The 19,712-nt window shown below is 37.4% G+C and overlaps 4 protein-coding genes across 9 annotated transcripts in view; 3 read left to right on the top strand and 1 right to left on the bottom strand.

Moving 5' to 3' along the window:
- Window positions 1-8: 8 nt before the first annotated feature.
- Window positions 9-5,665, bottom strand: azin1b (antizyme inhibitor 1b). Its single transcript, XM_079484333.1, has 12 exons — window positions 5,436-5,665; window positions 4,403-4,546; window positions 3,212-3,386; window positions 2,937-3,110; window positions 2,676-2,848; window positions 2,446-2,574; window positions 2,281-2,362; window positions 2,095-2,169; window positions 1,833-1,998; window positions 1,636-1,751; window positions 1,320-1,537; window positions 9-1,202 (listed from the first exon to the last, which is right to left on the bottom strand). The coding sequence occupies exons 3-12, from the start codon at window positions 3,311-3,313 to the stop codon at window positions 1,127-1,129; spliced, it is 1,311 nt and encodes a 436-aa protein (XP_079340459.1). The 5' UTR covers window positions 3,314-3,386; window positions 4,403-4,546; window positions 5,436-5,665; the 3' UTR covers window positions 9-1,126.
- Window positions 4,838-11,941, top strand: atp6v1c1b (ATPase H+ transporting V1 subunit C1b). 2 transcript variants are annotated; one of them, XM_079484335.1, is made up of 13 exons: window positions 4,838-4,875; window positions 7,474-7,625; window positions 7,727-7,794; window positions 8,227-8,312; window positions 8,442-8,536; window positions 8,621-8,712; window positions 8,792-8,890; window positions 9,070-9,138; window positions 9,460-9,552; window positions 9,952-10,045; window positions 10,211-10,308; window positions 10,409-10,532; window positions 11,195-11,941. In XM_079484335.1, exons 2-13 carry the CDS (start codon window positions 7,494-7,496, stop codon window positions 11,288-11,290), a joined length of 1,146 nt encoding a protein of 381 aa, XP_079340461.1. In that variant the 5' UTR covers window positions 4,838-4,875; window positions 7,474-7,493; the 3' UTR covers window positions 11,291-11,941. The 2 variants fall into 2 exon arrangements, with proteins under 2 accessions (XP_079340461.1, XP_079340460.1); XM_079484334.1 differs by lacking the exon at window positions 4,838-4,875 and adding an exon at window positions 6,842-7,026.
- Window positions 11,942-12,509: 568 nt separating this feature from the next.
- Window positions 12,510-13,370, top strand: LOC306910495 (brain and acute leukemia cytoplasmic protein; the record flags this gene model as incomplete). The annotated part of the gene is made up of 3 exons (XM_079485072.1): window positions 12,510-12,684; window positions 12,880-13,013; window positions 13,257-13,370. 3 exons carry the CDS (start codon window positions 12,510-12,512, stop codon window positions 13,368-13,370), a joined length of 423 nt encoding a protein of 140 aa, XP_079341198.1.
- Window positions 13,371-14,863: 1,493 nt separating this feature from the next.
- spire1a (spire-type actin nucleation factor 1a) overlaps window positions 14,864-19,712 on the top strand; it is a 34,583-nt gene continuing 29,734 nt past the window's right edge. For 4 of the 5 annotated variants that reach the window (XM_079485488.1, XM_079485487.1, XM_079485486.1 and 1 more), the window contains exons 1-2: window positions 14,867-15,349; window positions 18,992-19,023. In XM_079485488.1, the coding sequence (XP_079341614.1) occupies window positions 15,025-15,349; window positions 18,992-19,023 (357 nt within the window). In that variant the 5' untranslated portion in view covers window positions 14,867-15,024. Of the gene's footprint in view, window positions 15,350-18,991; window positions 19,024-19,712 lie in introns of all 5 variants that reach the window. The other variant, XM_079485489.1, reaches the window with a different exon arrangement.

The raw sequence follows: 19,712 nt of genomic DNA, 5'->3' as shown, positions 1-19,712 counted from the left end.
AAAGGTTTATGTAAAGAAAGATTAATTGCGGAATACATTATATATGCTCTCAAAGTTCTTCCTTTTACTTTTTTACACACACAAGAAACTCAACAACAGTATTTGCTCAAAGGAAATGTATTAAATTAATTTTCATTACTTTTACAAGCACAATTGTACAGTCAAAGACAGGCAATGGTCCATTAGTGCCAATGGTTATTTCATTAGAGGGTTGATTTTATAAAACCATGTTATAATCAAAATCACATATTTAACTGTGCTTGACACACAGGATAATACATACATTTGAAATATACACTTTAATATCAATTTCGAATTGATAATTATTGCCTGGCAGCATTTTAGTTGTGGAAAAAACATTTGACGTTTACTTTTTGGTATGAGATTCCTCCATCCCAGGATGTCTAATTATTAGAAAAAAACACTTTGCATCTGCCTTCGTATAATAACCTGGCAGAAGGTGCAAAAACTTTTGAGGGAACATTTCATATCACAGTATACTCTACCATAGAGCACAATGAGATATATAACAACCTTTAAAAAACGGTCACGTGACGCAGGAAACAATAATTAGGCATGAGGAGCAATGGCACGCTCCCTAATTCTAATTGTAAAAGATGAATAAGTACAGAATTGCTAAACAAATTTTCCCACTTACCCGCATACTAAAAGGCCATGGCCTATTTGTGCAGATTCTAAAATCTACATCTAATTGAAATGACTTTTGAGAAAAATGCATCATGTTGTACAGACAGACAACTCATTTACAAGACTGTCAGTAGGTCATCTATATCTATACAAGTATACATCATAAAATTAAATTAGTTGAACATTTATGTAAACGGTGTTCGATTAAGAAACCCAAAGTTTGGGTGCCATCTCCACAGTCGTCCATTTTGTTGCATATGTTATTTAATATGAGTTTTTGTTTGCTAAGGAAAGTGAGCCTTTATGTAAGTGTAATAAACTGAGGTAACAATGTCAATCAATTAGTTACATTTGCCCAAAAATCTCAAGCATTTTCCTCCCCACCAAAACCTATACAAGTTTTCCACCTATGACTGCTGGAATGTTGACTGCAAGCTTTTAACATGCCAAGTGGAAAGGGGGACGGATTTTGGCTGAGTCACAAGCCATACTGGACCAACGAGAAGTTTTTCACGGTGTCATCAAGTGAGATCCCGGCCTCCTGCATCTCAAACCTGCAGGAAAGAACTTACTATTAATTCTATATATAAAAGTATATCTTGCTCAAATAGCAGTAGAGCAAAACAGCAAGCAGAAGACCAAGAGTTCAAATTCAACGTGTCCACAATTACCAGTCATCTGTGGAGATGGTGTAATACACAGGTGGTTGATCCGTGTCGCTGAGGGGTGCTGAGCCCTCCTGACCGCTGGCCCCCATGTTTCTGAAAATGAGCCAATCCCCTACAGAGAGCTCAGGGAGAAGGCAACGCTCCACCACCTGGTCTAGAGTGTCACATGAGGGACCCCACAAGCTGCTGGAGAACACTGGTTCATCTAGTGTGAGTGACATCTGGAAAAACAACATCGCTTTAACATCTTACTGGAAAAACAACATAGTAAGATTTTAAACAAAGCACGTACTACAAGAATTCATGCAGGTGTAATTACCTTGTGCACAGAAGGTGCGGTGATGTTATTGCCAAACAACTTCCCAACAAAAGATCCATAAACACCGTCATTCATATAATACACAAATGCTGGTTCGTCACTTGAGCTCAGCTCATCTAAAAGAACGTTGAGAATGTAAGTTAAGGCAGAGGTCACTTTAATATCTAATAAATCAAATCAAATGAGATGGGACTTACTGTGAATTTCACCATGGAGATCCCGGTATACTGATTTCTTGCCAATAACATTGACAGCCAGGGTAAAGGAGGAAAACACAAAGAAATTTCCAGGTTCAGCGATGACACTCACTCCAGACCCTGATGGGAAATAGGCTTCCAGCAGTGGTGCGACAGTAGAATGTATCTGAAGGATGAGAGGCAGAAGTACTTCCTTATAATAATGTCTAAATTGAGCGATATTCAGAATGAAGAAAATGTGGAAATTACGAGCTTCAAGTACCTGTTTCAACTGAAACTCGGAACCATTGAATCCGCCACCGATATTCAGAATCTTCATGTTAAAGCCGAGCTCCTTCTGTAGAAGGACACAGGGAAAACTCAGTATTAGAACGATTCGTGGAATATGCCATATATCTGCATTCTCTAAAGAGTTATTTAAATACAAAGTATATAGACATCTCCTCACCCCCATATCAAAGATGCAGCGAGCGTCTGACAGTGCATGGGTGTACACCTGGGGCTCTCTGTTTGATGCTGGTACCTGAAACCTGCAGAAAGAGCATAGAACATGGGTGTAAAACTCCTGACACAAAAACTCAAGAAAAGTGAACCCTATAATCTGTTCACTTACATAACTCCAACTACATCCACATTTAACTCCCTGGCCATTTCCATAAGATGCCTGCAACCCTTCAGGGAGCAACCGATGGTAACACTCGCCTCTTCCACCTGTGCTTCAGTAGACACTTGTAGCAAAAGCCTGTTAAGGTAAAAAGAACGATTAATCTTCTTTCCCGATGCATAGGGTAAACAAAAAATGCATTTAGTCATGAATTACATCATTTAGTTTTAAGTACGTACTTGGACTCTGGATGGGCACGGGCAATTTTGCGAAGCTCTGCCTCGTTTTCACACATCAGATAGTTAATGCCATTCTTGGCTGCATGTTTAATAAGTGAGAGCTGCTTGCAAACACCAGACAGGATGATGTTCTCTGGAGGAACATCATGATTGAGTACCAATGTGGTTTCAGCCTAAAAGATATTAAAACGTTTCCATTAGATTGTGTGTAAATCCAAATGGACCTTTCAGTCTGTAAAAGAATTCTGTGTTTTTTATTACCTTATTTGCACAAACGAAACCAACGCCGAGTGCAGACAGCAGTTCAATGACTACAGGGCTGCTGTTGCAACTGACCGGGTAGAAGGGCCGAATGAGGGGCATGGTGGTCTTCCACAGGACATGCTGTCGCATTAGGGCCCCAAGGTCGGCCACAACAAATGCATTCTTTTCAGCCTGAGAAAAAAATCAACTGAGTGCGTTCCATTTGTTTAATGCAACATTCGTTCATGATGCTACTTGAAATGACATGTACCTAAGCTCTGTTTTAAACTTACCACATTTTGTTCGTAGATGTGGTTGTCGATGACATCTTCAAGGGTCGTTCCTCCTTCTAGCAGTTCAATTATGTAGTTTGGTGCATCAAAAAATCCTTTCATCTCAACCGTATTCCGCAAATCCGACAATCATAGAGTTTACCGAGCCGCTGGGGTATTCTTGGTATGCAACAAACTGTAACAAAAGTAAATTTCAGAAGATGTTTATAACAATTTGCATAACATTATCACAAGTTCGCATTTACACAAATATGATAACAAAAGCATATTTGGCATGCTGTCCGAGGGGAGGGCTTTGAACCCAAAGTGCACCCCCTCCTTAACTGGGATAGATACAAGCTGAGAGTGAGGTGATGCGATGAGGAAGCGATGCTGCAAAACTGTCATGGGATAGAGGTTCGGGATAGTTTTAAACACAGATCTCTTCGCCCTAGTTGGTCTGATAAGACCATCATGCTCCTCCCAAACTTAAATAACATCACGTTTTGACGGAAATTTCAGTAATGCCATATGACCACATCTCGTATGACAAAACCTTATGTGGGGTTATACGAGCAATCTTTTTTATCTCGTTGTCCTACTTGTTCAACAAAGGCCACAAGGCCAGTAAGTAAAACAAAAAGAGAAAACTAATCACAAAACCAGAGAACTATCACATGAGTCCAGCTCGGTATGTTTAGAGATGACGACAACACACAAGCTTTCCCTCAGACTGAACCGAGATAAATCCCACTGGCTTTGAGGCACAATGGAGCGTTTGATGGTATTACCAATGGATTTGTGCTGTATGACTGAGGGACAGAGATGTTGCATAAAAGCCAACCGAAATGTTACGTAAAACCAAAAACAATCAAGTTGAGTGACCAACTGTTAAGAAAAGATTTTATGTTATGTAAACACATGCGTATATTTGTATTAATTCTATCGTGCTGTCCATCGGAAACCTTGGGTGTACAAATTCGGTGTTTCTCAAGAAATGGAAAAAACACAATTATGAAATACTACGTCGTCAAAGTTGACAAGCACTTTCTAATACTTTTTATTGGTTAGATATTTGCGAAACCCAGCGCAAAGGGTGACTAATAATAATGATTTATGGCAAAAATATATAAATAATGAAAAATGGAGAAATAAGGTCTTAGCAGCACTATATTTATAACCGTATATAATATTAAGCTACTCAAAACTTACATGGACGACGTGGGAGATGGTCCTCTCCCGCTATCAACTAGGATCCCAAGGCGGCTCAGCGTTGAAGTCAAACGGCTCGCGGTAGAGGGCCTTCCCTAGGCCTTCTGGGTAGCGCTTATACACTCTCAGAGAGTGTGGGGAGCCCTGGGGTGCAAAAAACAACAAATATTGTTTACAATATCCTATAATCCATAAACAGAACATTTCAAAGGTCTTCACACAGAAGTCACTAGTTCTCTCACACACCTGTGATGCTTTCAGCATCACTGCAGGCTATAAGATCGGCTTATCCAGTAAAAACAGGTTTACTGCTGTACTTTGTACCTGACAAGTTACGCAGACCTCGTTGATCAGTTACATTGTGTTCTCATTTTTAAGCATTAAATAACAAGGTCTTATCTTAAACACTCCTCATGGGATCAACAAATGAAGTAACTTGTGTGTTTCTGTTGGACTTTTTATCAGAGGGCACGGTATTTGCGCTTATATACAACTAAAGTTACCCATGTTTGATTATCCTTTAGACTTTATAGGTACAATAATGACGTTTTGGATGTAAGGTTTACTGAGGTACACAAAACTTTGTGCAAGAGACTTGTTTTGCCTAATTCTTAGCCAATGTTTCATAGAGAACACACACAAAACTGCTAATGTCAGATATTTCGTGAACTGATAAGGTCTCATGCTGTACACTGCACATCAGCAGTTTTAGTTAAAAATGTGTAACCCGGTCTCATTTGGCTCGTCGTTTAATAACCCGATACAACATGTCGTATGTGACTGGGTTTGGTTCACAGAATCAGCAATTTACCAACTACACCCGTTACTAAACAACCAAATAAAGCTTTATATTATTAAACTGTTATTACAGTATATTTTATTGCCGTTTCTTGTTGTCCTTCACGGAGCAACGCCGTTGCCCGTATTACTAGCGCGAGTACAACCAACCGCCATGTTGTGTCACAGTTCCTCAAAGCAGCCGTTGAATTTTCCGGGCTACAGTCAGAAACTACTAGAAAACCGTTGTACTTACGTGAGATAACGGCCTGAATGATCTGGAAAATCGTCTTCTCTTTTTCGGCGGAATTTTTAAAGAGTAGTGGGGACACAAATAGAAGAAAAGAGGCTGTATGTGCCATATGCCTGGGCGAGGAGAACGCTGATCAAACACGGGGCTCTGCTGTATGTCTCCAGCAGAAATGGTTGGTGGAGGAAGGCGGGTGATTTGTGAGAGAACACTGGGAGGAGCGTATGTACAAACCCTACTACAAGGAAGGCTTGGCTTATTAATACAAACGGGGTCACGTGATTGGACGTCCCGAGACAGTTTCTTAGGACGTCGGCACGTTTAATTAATATTCATGAACTCGTACAAACTAGTTCAAGTTGGTTTAGAAGCGTGCAAAATTGTGGGCGGAGCGGCGGACACGTTTACTAGAAAAGGAAATATGATCTTGTCTCGAGAATCATTATCTCTTTCCTTGGATAAGGTCAATCTTCCTCCCTGACCCCACCCATTTTCTTAGCAAACTCCAAAATAGCTACAATAATAATATTATTGGTATGAAATTATAGAAGTACTAAACAGGTTTACACATTTCTTAGTTTTTTGGTCAATTTATGCAGCACAGAGCCTTGGAATAAACAACCAGCAGACTGAAGTTTAGACATTGGCTTGAATTGACTTTAATTGACATGAAGCTTACACGTATAATGAAAAATGAATACAAATTATTATTAAACGATTAGTTAGTGTTCTCTTTATGACACTGGGCTACAATCTGATTATTTGATGTACAACAGATGATGAAACAAGCTTCGCAGCAAGCAGCATGTCATAACAAACACCCACACAATGATAAATAAACAAAAACAAGTGTATGGGCACTTGCTGGGGGAAAGGCCATGGGTGAAATTGTATTGTTTCAGGTTCTAACTTGTTTTCCAAAGAATAAATTCCTTAACAGATTTCTGTCCGGACAAATAACAACAATGGCTACATAATATATACATAATACATAATAGTTAACAATACAATAGATCTGTTCTAATTTGCATGCCTTACTTTGAAGATCTGTTTAATTGAGTGAATTTGCTTTAATACTTTGTAGTTTATGTTAACTTTGTCACTTTATGTTAAACTTTACTGTGTGTTCCATTTAAAGGCAACACAATTAAAATCCTGATTTAGAGATTAAAACAGTACAGTCGTGTATTTAATGTATTCAATTCAGGTGTATTCACGTACTCAAAAACAAGTTGGACAATAATACTAAATGAATGAGTAATCAAAAGTTCTCTCTATAGATAATTACGTTTATTTATTTATTTAACATAAGAGAAACTGACACAATTGACTTATAATGCATATATATAGGATTCACATAAAGAGATCGGAATATGATTCGATACAAATGATTCGTGTCAAATAAGCCTTCCGATCTCATTATGCGCATCCTGAACGCATTGTCAACTGACCTGAACACATCCTCCTCCAGTCAGCTGACTTATAATGTGATGCTCTCCGTCTGTGTTTTAACATCGCGCCTCTCTTTTCAGCAATGTTTTAAAACATCATAGATTTAACGTCAGTTTGAAGCCGACGAAAGTGATCTATATCATCCGTAAGTATTGCCAAATATGCTTTATATTTATAGTCGTGACAGGCGTGTTGGTCATACGATATTCTCAGACCTCGATACCCCGTTCACCCAGTGGCTCTAATTCAGGTTACGTATGACATTGCGGCGTAAGCTTTTGGCATTATAAATCATGTAATCAGTTGTAAACGGTCCACGGGTTTCAAGCGCGACTGTGTTTTTAATGTTAAAGCACTGAATGGCTTTTTTGTATTCACCGAAATGGAGAAGTGTGTATTTGTCACATGATCAACAAAAAATGAACCACTGTAATGTATTTGACGGACTTTTGCTTATTGTCGCATACAGAAATCTGATATGTATTGTACACATATGTACATATATGCATCAGACTTCAATATGAAGTGTCTCACTTGCTACTATCCTTAAATATGCAACAATGCACCAGTCATAATCTCATATATTTTTAAGGATTGATCATTTGAGAAATCATGACTGAGTTTTGGTTGATCTCTGCTCCTGGAGAGAAGACCTGCCAGCAGACATGGGAGAAAATGAACCTGGCCACATCTCATCCCAACAACCTGTCCACTAACCACAAATTCAACATTCCTGATCTTAAAGTAAATGACATGTCATTGCCTTATTTCAGTGTCCAACATTATGGTTTTTTAAAATACATGTCTGACATCATTCTTATCTGTCTGATGACTTTTCTCAACAGGTGGGAACTCTCGACATCCTTGTAGGGTTGTCAGATGAGCTTGCCAAAGTGGACTCTTTCGTAGAGAGGTTTAAATAATATTGTTATTACTAGAAATCAGAAATCCTTACTGAAAAAAATGTATAATGCAGGTTCTATTGATGGGATGTAATTTGTTGAAGAGGAAGATCATTTAAAATGGGAAGACATTTTGTAATGGTTTCAATGCTAAACAACTCATGGTTCATAGTAGTGTCAGTCGTGCAAACTGTAACAATTTGTATTTTTGTTCTGCAGGGATGCTTTAAATTCCACTTTGTTGATCATTATATATTTGTATCTTATATATTATATATTTTTCGATCAACACAACAACTGACTCTGTACTTACAGACAGTCAATGTCATAGTTCCCATGTTTCCCCTTTCCATGTGATGTGCTGCTGTATGTCACATTATAGTTCTCTAAACAAAGTGAAATGTATATCTACCTTGTGCCGCTGATATTTTTTAATTGTACAGTGTGGTGAGGAAAGTGGCCCAGTACATGGCTGATGTGTTAGAGGACAGCCGAGATAAAGTTCAGGAAAATCTTTTGGCCAATGGAGGCAAGTGAACATGGACCATCACAGACACACTTTAATATCATTCCTCTATAGCCAATGAAATTATATGTGAACATCCTAGCGAATTATTGTGTATACAAATATTTTTTATTGATTATTATTTCCACACAGTTGATCTGGTAACATACATTATACGTTTTCAATGGGATATGGCCAAGTATCCAATCAAACAGTCCCTTAAGAACATATCAGAGATCATCACTAAGGTGAGGAGCATTGATATCATTTGAGATATGTCTGAAGAAGTCTGGTTTTTCATTTGACATCATGTTTTGGTTCTCTGTTTATAGCAAGTGACTCAGATTGACAATGACCTTAAAGCCAGAGCTTCCGCTTATAATAGCCTTAAATGCAATCTACAAAGCCTGGAGAGAAAAAGCGTGTAAGTGGTAGAAATGTTTCATTCCCTTAATGTTTAAGCTTTTTTATTCATGCGATATAATAATATTCTTGTCCACTAGGGGGAGTCTTTTGAATAGGAGTTTGGCTGATATAGTCAAGAAGGATGATTTTGTATTAGACTCAGAATACCTTATAACTCAACTTGTCGTTGTTCCAAAGTAAGCTACTGGATTTGTTTTCTATTGAAATATTGAGAAAACTAAGAGGCATGCTATACACTGTGGCTCTTGTTGGTTGTGTGTACTGTTCGTAGTTCACCCATATATTTACAGAACTCCAGTAACTCTACAAGTCCTTATAAAAAATCTTATTATTTTCCCTTTAATGAACAAAAAAGGACAAATTATGCAGACTGGCAGAAGACATATGAAACCCTTTCTGAAATGGTGGTTCCAAGGTCCACAAAGTAAGTAAAACTCTGTGTCGAGTGTATGCATTGCGTAACATCGTTTTTGGGTGGACAAATAATATCAGCAGATTTTATCAATGTAAACTTTGCCTTTGTTACTGTCACATAATATGAAAGATATTGGCACTACAATGTGCACCCGCACACAGTTAGTTCCATCTGAAATCATCTAATGCCCAAGAAAACACAATGAAGACCAATGGATATTTCAGACAGATCCAACATCATCATCCTTATCGGCTACTTAACACTCTGTTTTAACATTGAATTGATTCAAGGTAAATATTGCTCTGTGATGTGATTTTGTTTTTCTATTAGGCTTCTATTTGAGGACCAAGAAAATGGGTTGTTTAGTGTCACACTCTTTAGGAAGGCAATTGATGACTTCAAACACAAAGCAAGAGAAAACAAGTGAGTATTTTAAGCCTTATAGTCTGCAGTAGCACAGTCATAGAGATAGTTCACCCAAAAATAAAAATGCTGTCATCCTTTATTCACCTTATGCTGTTTCAAACTTTTTTGGAGAATCAATTTTTTCCATAAAATACAACTGTACAGGGACCAGAATTGTATTCTGTACCAGAATAGTTTTTTTTGCTTAGGGTTGACATTTTTGGGTGAACCGTTCTTTTAATATGGGAATATTTTACTTTATTGAGAAAAAATGTATTGCAGCGTGAGTAGAACATGTAAAAATATTACAAGAGTATAAAGAAAATTGTGCTGTACTTATGAGAGTTTGAATGTTTGTGTTTTTTTCATGCTGTTTCCTTAGAATCAGAACCAGCTTTACTCGTGTTTTTGTTTCAGGTTCATAGTGCGTGACTTTCAGTACAATGAAGAGGAGATGAAAGCAGACAAAGAGGAGATGACTCGCCTCTCCACCGACAAGAAAAAGCAATTTGTATGCGAGCAGCTGCTTTAATTTTAATACACTATTGAATATTATGATTTCTTCACAATGATGTTGATGAGGAACCTCAAAAACACAGGCGCTTTGAGAGGCCCTGATGTAAAGTAGTAGAAAAAAAAGGAACTCAAAATGTTTCCCTTCTTTTCATCCACATAGGGTCCTTTGGTACGTTGGCTTAAAGTAAACTTCAGCGAGGCATTCATCGCATGGATACACATCAAGGCACTCCGAGTTTTTACAGAGTCCGTCTTGAGGTAACAAAGTGGCTAACAACAACACAAATATCTGTTCCGCAAGTGGTTCTCTTGACGATGTGACCATCATATATTTAATTTATGTATTTTTACTGCTCAGGTATGGGCTGCCAGTCAATTTCCAGGCCATGCTGCTGCAGCCCAACAAGAAGAATGCAAAGAAGCTGAGAGATGTCCTGCAAGACATATACAAACATTTGGACAGCAGTGCTACTGTTATTGACGTAAGTCAGGCTCCTGTTGCTCGATTTACACGGAACCAGATTTTACAGAGGGGTCAAAGTTGAACACATTTGCAATAAAAAAAACCCCACTGTTTTTCTGTCCGCTCTGGGGTCCTCTGACCAATTTAGTTGGCAATCTAGCCTTCGGGTAGAAATGTCTGTCACAGCAGAATGTTTTTTCCTATAATGTATGACATTCATCGAATTACACAACTATGGCTACATTTTTCATTGCGCTCTATGGGTGCACCTTCATTATGGATACTGAACTTTTTAAAACCGGGTAAAATAACAGTCGGTGGTTCTGGTACTGCTGGCATCCCGTTGGATTTAAAAAGAGAATTCAATTATGAATGAATGAAGCATCAGACTCAAAAGTTGTTTAGAAAACATTATTTTGGTTGATCAAATTAAAGGTAATTTTACAAAGCTGCCTAAATACTTTAACTAGGGCCTATTGTCGGCATATTTATACTATACATCATAGAATTACGTTTAAATTCTGTACTTGTATTAAAAACAAATCTATTACCTTTTTTGCAAATATTTGTAATGTTTACTGTAAATGTTCTATTCTATTCTGCACCGATGGAGAGCACATGAAACTTATAATAATTATATTCTATATGTATTACATCTGATTCCAGTTTATTTTATTCTAGGCATCTATGGACATTCCAGGTCTGAACCTCAGCCAGCAGGAATATTATCCATATGTTTACTACAAGATCGACTGCAATGTCCTTGACTTCAAATAGAGTTCAGATTCAAATGGAATGCACCATTCCATCCTGTGAGACTCAGACCTATGACACCTATAACTTATTAAAGATTTATTGATTAATCTGTCTTTACCTTTTACCTGCCAGTACATTCCTTTCACTGGTTCATTCTTTTAGGATTCCTGCAGATTACTGCATTAGCAGTCAAGAGTATCTCATTATCTGTGGTTGTGTGATTGGTTGTCAAATCGTGTTTGCTTTCATGTTTACAAAAGAAGCTTTCCGTGTCTTTTGGGGAAAGTGGTCCACCAATAAACACTGAGGCAGTGATAGCACTCCTCTTTCATTGAGCCCATAACGGCAGCGCATCCAATCAGTGCTTGTGTTTTTAATGTCTTCACTGAGCTTAAACTATAGTGATATTATAACCATGTGGGTGGATATAGTGATTTGAATTGTTTTCAATTGAATTTTTAAATTATCTTGTGATGAATCAATGTTTGTGCTACTGTGAGATTATTTATATTTTTGAAAAAGGAGAAATACATGGTCACATGCTTGCTATAAAGAATAATCACAATCAATAAAACGATAGCATGTATTTGTGCTTATTTTATTATTTAGAAATGATGCATAATAATGATTTCTATGTAATGACACTGTTGAATCATTAAAAGGTGACTGCTTTATTGCGAGCCCTATGTTGTGATGTGCAAAAGATACATAGTGCCTTTTCATTTTTTTAAACGAATGCACAAGATTCTCAAATAATTCTCAATGGATCACCAGGTTTTGGTTCATACAAGTGAACGCAGGGCAAAATGGAACATAAAAACAATTTATACTTACTATTTATTTATTTGATACTATATTTATTTACAACACAATAAAAAATCTTATTTGTTCATCTTATCACTCAAATTGCTATAAAAATGCAACTTTTATGAATAACACATGTCATGTTTTATGAAAAGATGAATCACTGTTTTTGTATGCGCAAACGTTTATAGGCCTATATCATTTTAATATATATTTAATCATATATTTATTTTAAACTATTTAAGGTTTTAAAACACTTCGACGCAAACGTGTTGATCTTTGTTGTGGTGCAATTTCCATCACACTAAACGGTAACCTGCCCCCGATGACGTAAAGGATGACACACATCAAGTTCGGCAGATGCTCGAGCTGCCGCGCGTGGGACCGGGCGCGCGAGCGGATCATTTATCAGCAGATGCTCGGCTGTGTTATTTCAATGGGATGCGGTGGGAGTCGTGCAGATGCGATTGAACCGCGGTATCATGAAAGCTTGACCAGAGAGACCGAATCGACATGGCTTGCCAATACTGATGCAGGAATCCCTAATGGTGTGACTTATAAGAGCCGTGGAGAACCTAACCATCCTTTTAAAGAGAATGTAAAACTATCAGGTAGACGATTTTTTTATATTTTTTAAACGCAATATTATATAAGCTTCAAAATATTTGTCTGATCTGTGAATAGCAAGAAATGTTTCATAATACATGAACTGCCAAACTGATACCTTGATGGTTATTCTTGGCAACATGGGTAAGGGGTTTATAATCTGAGAAAATATAAGAAGCTTTAGGTCACTACCTCCTCAGGTAAAAGTGTGGAGGCCAAATCAGTCCTCTCCTGTGGAGACAGGAGGATGGTTAACACGGGAACACAGTGTGGAAAGCAGGCTGTGACTTCCAGCACCTACACAAAGCATCGAATGACTTCCTGCATTCATGAGGTTTGTGTCTTGCTTCTGGAGTCTTTGAATTAAAAAACATCAGAACACTATTTATAAAACATAACAAAACGTAAATGCCAGGTTTTGCATTTTCTTCATTCTTTTGTATATCAAGCATACAAATTGAATTAGCCAAATCATACCACGGGATAGAGATGAAGTGTAAAAAAGAAAAGTGTCAATGTTTGAATAACATTTAGTGTGTTTTTCATTTGATACAGCAACACCTTGTTTGTTTTTCAGCCTATATGTGACTCAAAGCAGACCACACACAAGGAGCAGAATTCTCACTCGGAGGGTGTTTCTTCTGTTAGTTATGCAGCTTCTCACCCGGAGGAGTCAAGTGGGAAAAAGTAACATTCACCTGATGTGGATAGAGTTCGCATTAAAACCCAAAGGAGTCCAGCGATGAGGATTATAAACTAAATAAGAAATCATACTGGTAAAACTGTGAAAAATTGATTGATGTCTCAGTATTGCAATCTTAGAAATATAACACGATGCTCAAGTGGTTTGATAAATGTCATGGCAATTTTTGCTTTTAGCAGCAGGCTGGTATCTTCCCTTAATTCCCATAGGCCTTTATGAGAAAAGTATGCTTTCATTTTGATGCAGATGGGAAATCTTATATAACTGCAATGTGCAATTTTAAGTATTATTTAAAGCAGACGCCATGAAGAGTTTGGTTCCAAAATTAGATTTTGAAGAAGTTTCTAAAATCATGTTTTTTTATTATGTTATCATGTTTTTATTGTGTTTTATTGTGTTAGTTAGCTGTATTTTATTCAGTTATTGTGGCTTAAATCAAAACCAACCAACTGCAGTTTGATTTATATTAATTGAATGCACAAAAAAACATGATTTTTGAATTCTTTTTTAAACTGAGTTATCTCATTTTGAAACCAAACTCTTCCAATACCTTTTCATGCTAAATTAAATGTTAATTTGATTTATGTATTTTTTGTTTGTGGGCATATATTTTATTTTAGAGCAGTGTTTTTTGTTTTTATAATAAAATCTTAACGCATAAAGCAACTCTTGCCTTTGACATGGGGGACATTTTAACCTGCCACTGGTGGATATAAGGTTTGTATTTCTAGGTATGTCATATAGCAAACCGGCCGGATGTTGTGTGTCTCTATAACCACTAGAGAGCGTAGTTTATCTTATTATCACTGCACCAAACCATTCAGCTATGTGGGTCTTTGCTGTAACCACGTCAATCGATTTAACTACACAAGCCTTATTTAATTGGGGTCTATTTAAAAAAATGACTGGACGTGGATTTAAAAATACTGAAAAGGTTACACGATATAACCACAAGCTATTTAATCTTGTGAAGTTACTCACAAATGTATTTATAAATGAGCAGCCTCTGGGAAATCCCTTCAAAAGAAGAAAATATTAATTAAATTCTATTCATATTCATTAAATTCTGCAGTGTGAAGCCTCTACCAAACAGAAAGCAAGATTTAAAGCCTTGGTTATTTGCGTGGTTGCAGCAAATGTCAAAAATAGTCTACTGTGAATTGTCCTGCCAAACGTTTATATACATTCATAATATACATATATAATAACATAAATATAAATAAAATAACATTAACTTAATTCTTTTAATTCCTCTTGTTAATTTCTTACCATATCCCATTGACATCATCATTTAAATAACAAAAATAAAATATTAGTTTAAAATTTCAATTAAATGTTTCAAACGTTCCAATAAAATCTTCAAATCGCACTCGCGGTACTGTGATGTCATACGCCGATGGATCTGCGCAGCGCTGCATGAACATGACCGTCTCTGAGGCCATGCGGAAAAGTCATATGAGCGTCTCTTACGCTGCTTCACCAACACACAACAGCTGAGCTCAGAAGTACCGACGCGGCCGGCAGAAACGGACACACGCTGTTTTTTTTATTTTCGATGACAGACCAAACGTAAACATACAATTCTTTCTCTTTTAAACAGCAACGCAGGAATTCGTACTCTCAGGACACCCGGAGAAGAAGGATGACCGACGGAGAAATGCTAATCTCACCGTCGTTTTACCAGGATCTGGGAGATGGAGCGAAACACGCAGACATCAGCAGCAGCAGCAGCGTGGATTGTACGGACGGCGAGGATGGATTGTCTTTGGAGGAGATTTTAACACTGTACAGTCAACCGATCAATGAGGAGCAAGCGTGGGCCGTGTGTTATCAATGCTGCAGGTGGTTAACCCAAAAACAGAGACGGAAAGAGACCGGCGTGAGCCCACCTGGACGGATCGGGGGTCCTGAAGATGTGATGATCCGAAAGGACGGAACTGTTAAACTGTATCAAAAGAGCGGTCCAGGTAACCACGATATTTGCATGAGAAGTCCATTTAAATGCGCAGTAAATGGAGGGACGGCGATGCCGGATAAAATGTGTCGCGTTGTTTACAACCGACTGCCACGTAAATATAAACGGATATACAGGTTAATGGAGTCCACGAGGCCGTTTAGGTGTGCGGGGGCAGATTTCATGATTAACTTAAAGGCACATTTACCTTTAACACATAATAAAAACATTAGAAACGGTAAATCCTACTGGAATAATACAAAAGATGCATCACAAAACTGTAATGGATCAAGTTCATGGTTGGGAATTGTGTTCGGGCTAATAGAAACGGCAATGTGAGTGTTCACGGGTCATGTGTTTGGATGTAATGTGACGGATGGAAACCAATTAAAGGCCCAAAAACTAACACATAATAGAGTTTAACGTTTTTACATTTGAATTCGAACCAGCCCTTGGGTTACAGTGTTATGGAAACCAGAATTTGTATTGTTTGTCAACCTGGTAATGTACACAGACATGTTTTATGCTTATTTAAGTTGATTCTCACATTTCAACCTACAAGCTTGTTATTCTCCATCAACGCGATGTGTGAGTTACACCGTGGGGACCGCCGTCAACAATGGAGCCATGTGATAGATTCATCTATAAGCACCTTCAGCCCAGAGTGTAACAAAAGGGATCTCCTCTTTGACCTAGTGCCCCTGTGATACTATGAATATTAGCATTGTTGTTTAAACATTTAGTTGTGTTTATATATGGTTTAGTATACACAATTATAACATTGCTAAATATGATTCATTTGCAACATTGAATATATAAATGGAGGCAAATTGTGAGTTAGATCGACTGATTGGTTACTTGGTTGAGTGGTAAAGATACGTGATATTACACAGCAGAATAATCATCATTTATCAATGCTTTGAATATATACGATAAATAACAGGTTTTCTGTTCATAAGCTACAATAAATTTCACAGATAGAGAGGGATTCATTCAAATTAGGGCTGTCATACGATTATTCGCGACTTAGATTTTTCGCGACTTATCGTTTGCAAAATAAATGTTTTTGTTTACATAAAATACGCAAGCATGTATAATTTTACGAAACATTATGTAATTACATATTAAATATTTACATACATACAATATAAATGATATCTATAAATATACATTCGATTTTTCGCATGTAAGTAATTCTTAAATACATACGTGTGTATCTGTGTATATTTATGTATACATAATTATTATACACAGCACACACACACATTGTTAAACATAAACTCTAATTTTGCAAACGATAAGTCGCGATTAATCGTTTGAGGTTACTGCTTGAAATCTGAATCATTATGTCATTTGGGTTCCTTGGTCTGAGGGTTTGGGATTTTCTTTCCATCTCTGATTCTTCAATCCTTCCATCCACCCAAACAGTACTAACCTGTGAATGACCTGCAGTTAGCCGCCGATTAAATAACCACCATCTTTAGAAGGCTTCAGCATAGGGATGCTGAATGACCCAGAAATATGTCACGTTAGCTTGCCTTATTAAAAATCTTGAAGTACAAGAGAGATCCAAATAGCAGATGTTAAGAGGGTAATTAGATCAGAGGGACACCATCAGCCGGAGACGATCAATACTTATGTAATGTGACTGTCTGCTCAATTCTGTGGATGTTTGCTGCCCTGGCAAATGTGACCGTGCTCAAATTACGCTGACTGACCTGTGAAATCAGACAGTGGGTTGCGAACTTGCCAATTGTTCCCCCAACCGAATAAACCAGTTTGAGAATCTATTATTCAGAGAGTTGTGATGTGTAAATAAGAGACATACTTTTCCAAGCTTCAGGGCTTCATGGGTGTTAATTTCTCTCCTGGACAACCCTTTGCTCACTTTCGGTTTACTGTTATTGGTACCTTAGAGATGAATCGTTTCTACAACATAAAAAACAGCAAGTATTATAACTAGATACATTGTATAATGGGAGTGTTTTTACTTGTAGCGCAACTGGTGGAACATGCTAGGAACCCCATCTGTGCTAGAAAGGTCATGGGGTTGATCTCCAGGGAACATGCAAATTGATTAAAATAGCTTAAATTTAGTAAATAAAGTCTGTTAATCTCTCTCAAGACATATGGCCATGTTGCAAAGTAGTTCTCAAATAATACTTAAAGGGACAGTTCACCCAAAAATAAAGTTTCTGTCATGATGTTCTCACCCTGGAGTTGTTCCAATTCTGTATAAATGTCTTTGTTCAGATGAACACAGAGAAAGATATTTGGAAGGATACTTGAATCCGAACAGTTCTTGGCCACCATTGACTCCCATAGTAGGATAAAAAAAATTTCCTCTCTTGAGTCAAAGGTGGCGATAAACTGTTTGGTCAAAAGCATTTTTCCAAAAATCTTCCTCTCCGTTTATCAGCCCAGGAAAACTTTATACAGATTTGGAACAACATGAGGGTGAGTAAATGAACTGTTTTGGATTGAATTAATATGCTAGTATTTAATGCAAAATATGTCCCAGAACGTGTTATTATAATGCAAATGTTAAAATATTACATTCACCTTTAATAACTGACTCAGTTTATGAAAACGTTCGTTTATTTTTATGAACTGGGTGTGTTTGCACCTTTTATTTTTGTGTTGGTAGCCTCCTACTGTTCTAGATGGTCAGTTAAAAATGTTTCCATGGTAACCTGTTACCGTGTAAAAGATAAGTTAGATTCAGTGACCCCCTTTCGTTTTTAGTAGGGTGCCAATGTTTTCATATGACATGGTAAATTGTTGAACGTGACCGTTGGAGTGACACTGGATTCATTCATTGTAGCAACACTGAACTCTGGGCCTCCGCCAATCCCCAAAGAAGCTCTTTCTTTTAACGCCGTAACATTATACCCCCAGAGGTACTGAAAAGAGGACTAAAAATACAGACATATATGATTCCTATCCCTGTGTAGATGTCCCTCGTCTCAGGTTCAACTGGCGCAAATTGCCTCACAGTCTGCCTCCACTAGATTTGAGTTCAATATTTTATGTGATGGTTGTTAGAGATGAACCTCTGGGGCCCTCTGAGTAATATAGAAATGGGGGAAGGGTTTATCATGGTCAATTAACCTCGTGTTCAATTAATCTTGGCTGCAAACCATGATGGGCTGGTTTGACCAAAACATACTAGGAACCACATCTCAATCATGTTAAAACGACCTTAAGAATTTTGCAACCATTACATAATGATAGATTTTGTGGCATTGGAAATGTTATAACGTTGTTTAATTGTAAAGCTGTGCAACGATTAATCGCGATTAATCATATCCAGAATAAGGTTTGTGTTTACATAATATATCTCTGGATATTTATTTTGTATTTATAAATACATTAACGTACACATACATGTATATATTTAGGAAATATCTCAATGTATGTATTTTAGGTAATTCAAATTACATACAAGCAATTATTAATTTTAATGTTTTTCCTAATCTATATATATGTACCTGTATGTGCTTATAAACACAAAATAAATATGCACAGTGAATAGACAAATATTATGTAACAAACTTTTATTCTGTATGCAATTAATCGCGATTAATCGGTGAACATCCCTATTTAATATGATGTTTCAGATTTGAATTGATTGTTTTTTTTCTCCTCTTTGTAGATACACACACGCCACCCAGTACATCAGTAGAGGTGAGTCATCTTTTTTCTTTTGTGCAAGACTGGTTTTTGACTTGACAGTGAGTCATTCTGTTTCTATATTTGGGAAAGAGCACCAGCTTGATTCGCTGCGTTCTTATAGCAAGATTAATAAATCCTCCTTAGAGAGAAGTAACCACCTTTGTTTCCATGTTTAGCTTCTGGAGGTTTCTAGGTGTTCCTCAAACCTGAGTTGTATCTTTTTTTTGGCTCTCATTGTGCTCTTTCTGTTTGTGGTGAGCCATCCAAACCTGAATGTCAGTAGGAGTATTTGACCCTCATTTCCTCACTTCGCTTGATGTTATTCATTAATGACCGTTTGTTCTTTGTTGGCGTGAAAACCAAGTGACGCTCAGCCTGTCTCAAAATTTCAGTGTTTTGGTCTCTAAGCTCCCTGGCATTCTGGGAACTAGCCAAAGCTGTGCTATAACTCAGTCAGAAACCGAGGGTTTTCCCAAGCTTTTCAACACACAGAGTGATCTCTTGCTGCCCACCTTACACGGGACATGGCATACATACAGCATTTTCACTACGCAGACAAGAGATTTCTATGCAATTTCAAATGTAAAAAAACCGATGTTTTTCTTTAAATAGTTTTGAAGATTCACTTTCTCTCCTGGCTAAATGTGAGAGATTTTATAAAGAGGTAACAGATGGGTCCACACAGGGGATGCACGCAGATT

This window comes from Barbatula barbatula (assembly GCF_947034865.1).
Source record: "Barbatula barbatula genome assembly, chromosome: 21".
NCBI lineage: Eukaryota > Metazoa > Chordata > Actinopteri > Cypriniformes > Nemacheilidae > Barbatula > Barbatula barbatula.
This window is presented reverse-complemented; position numbering and strand designations above follow the sequence as displayed.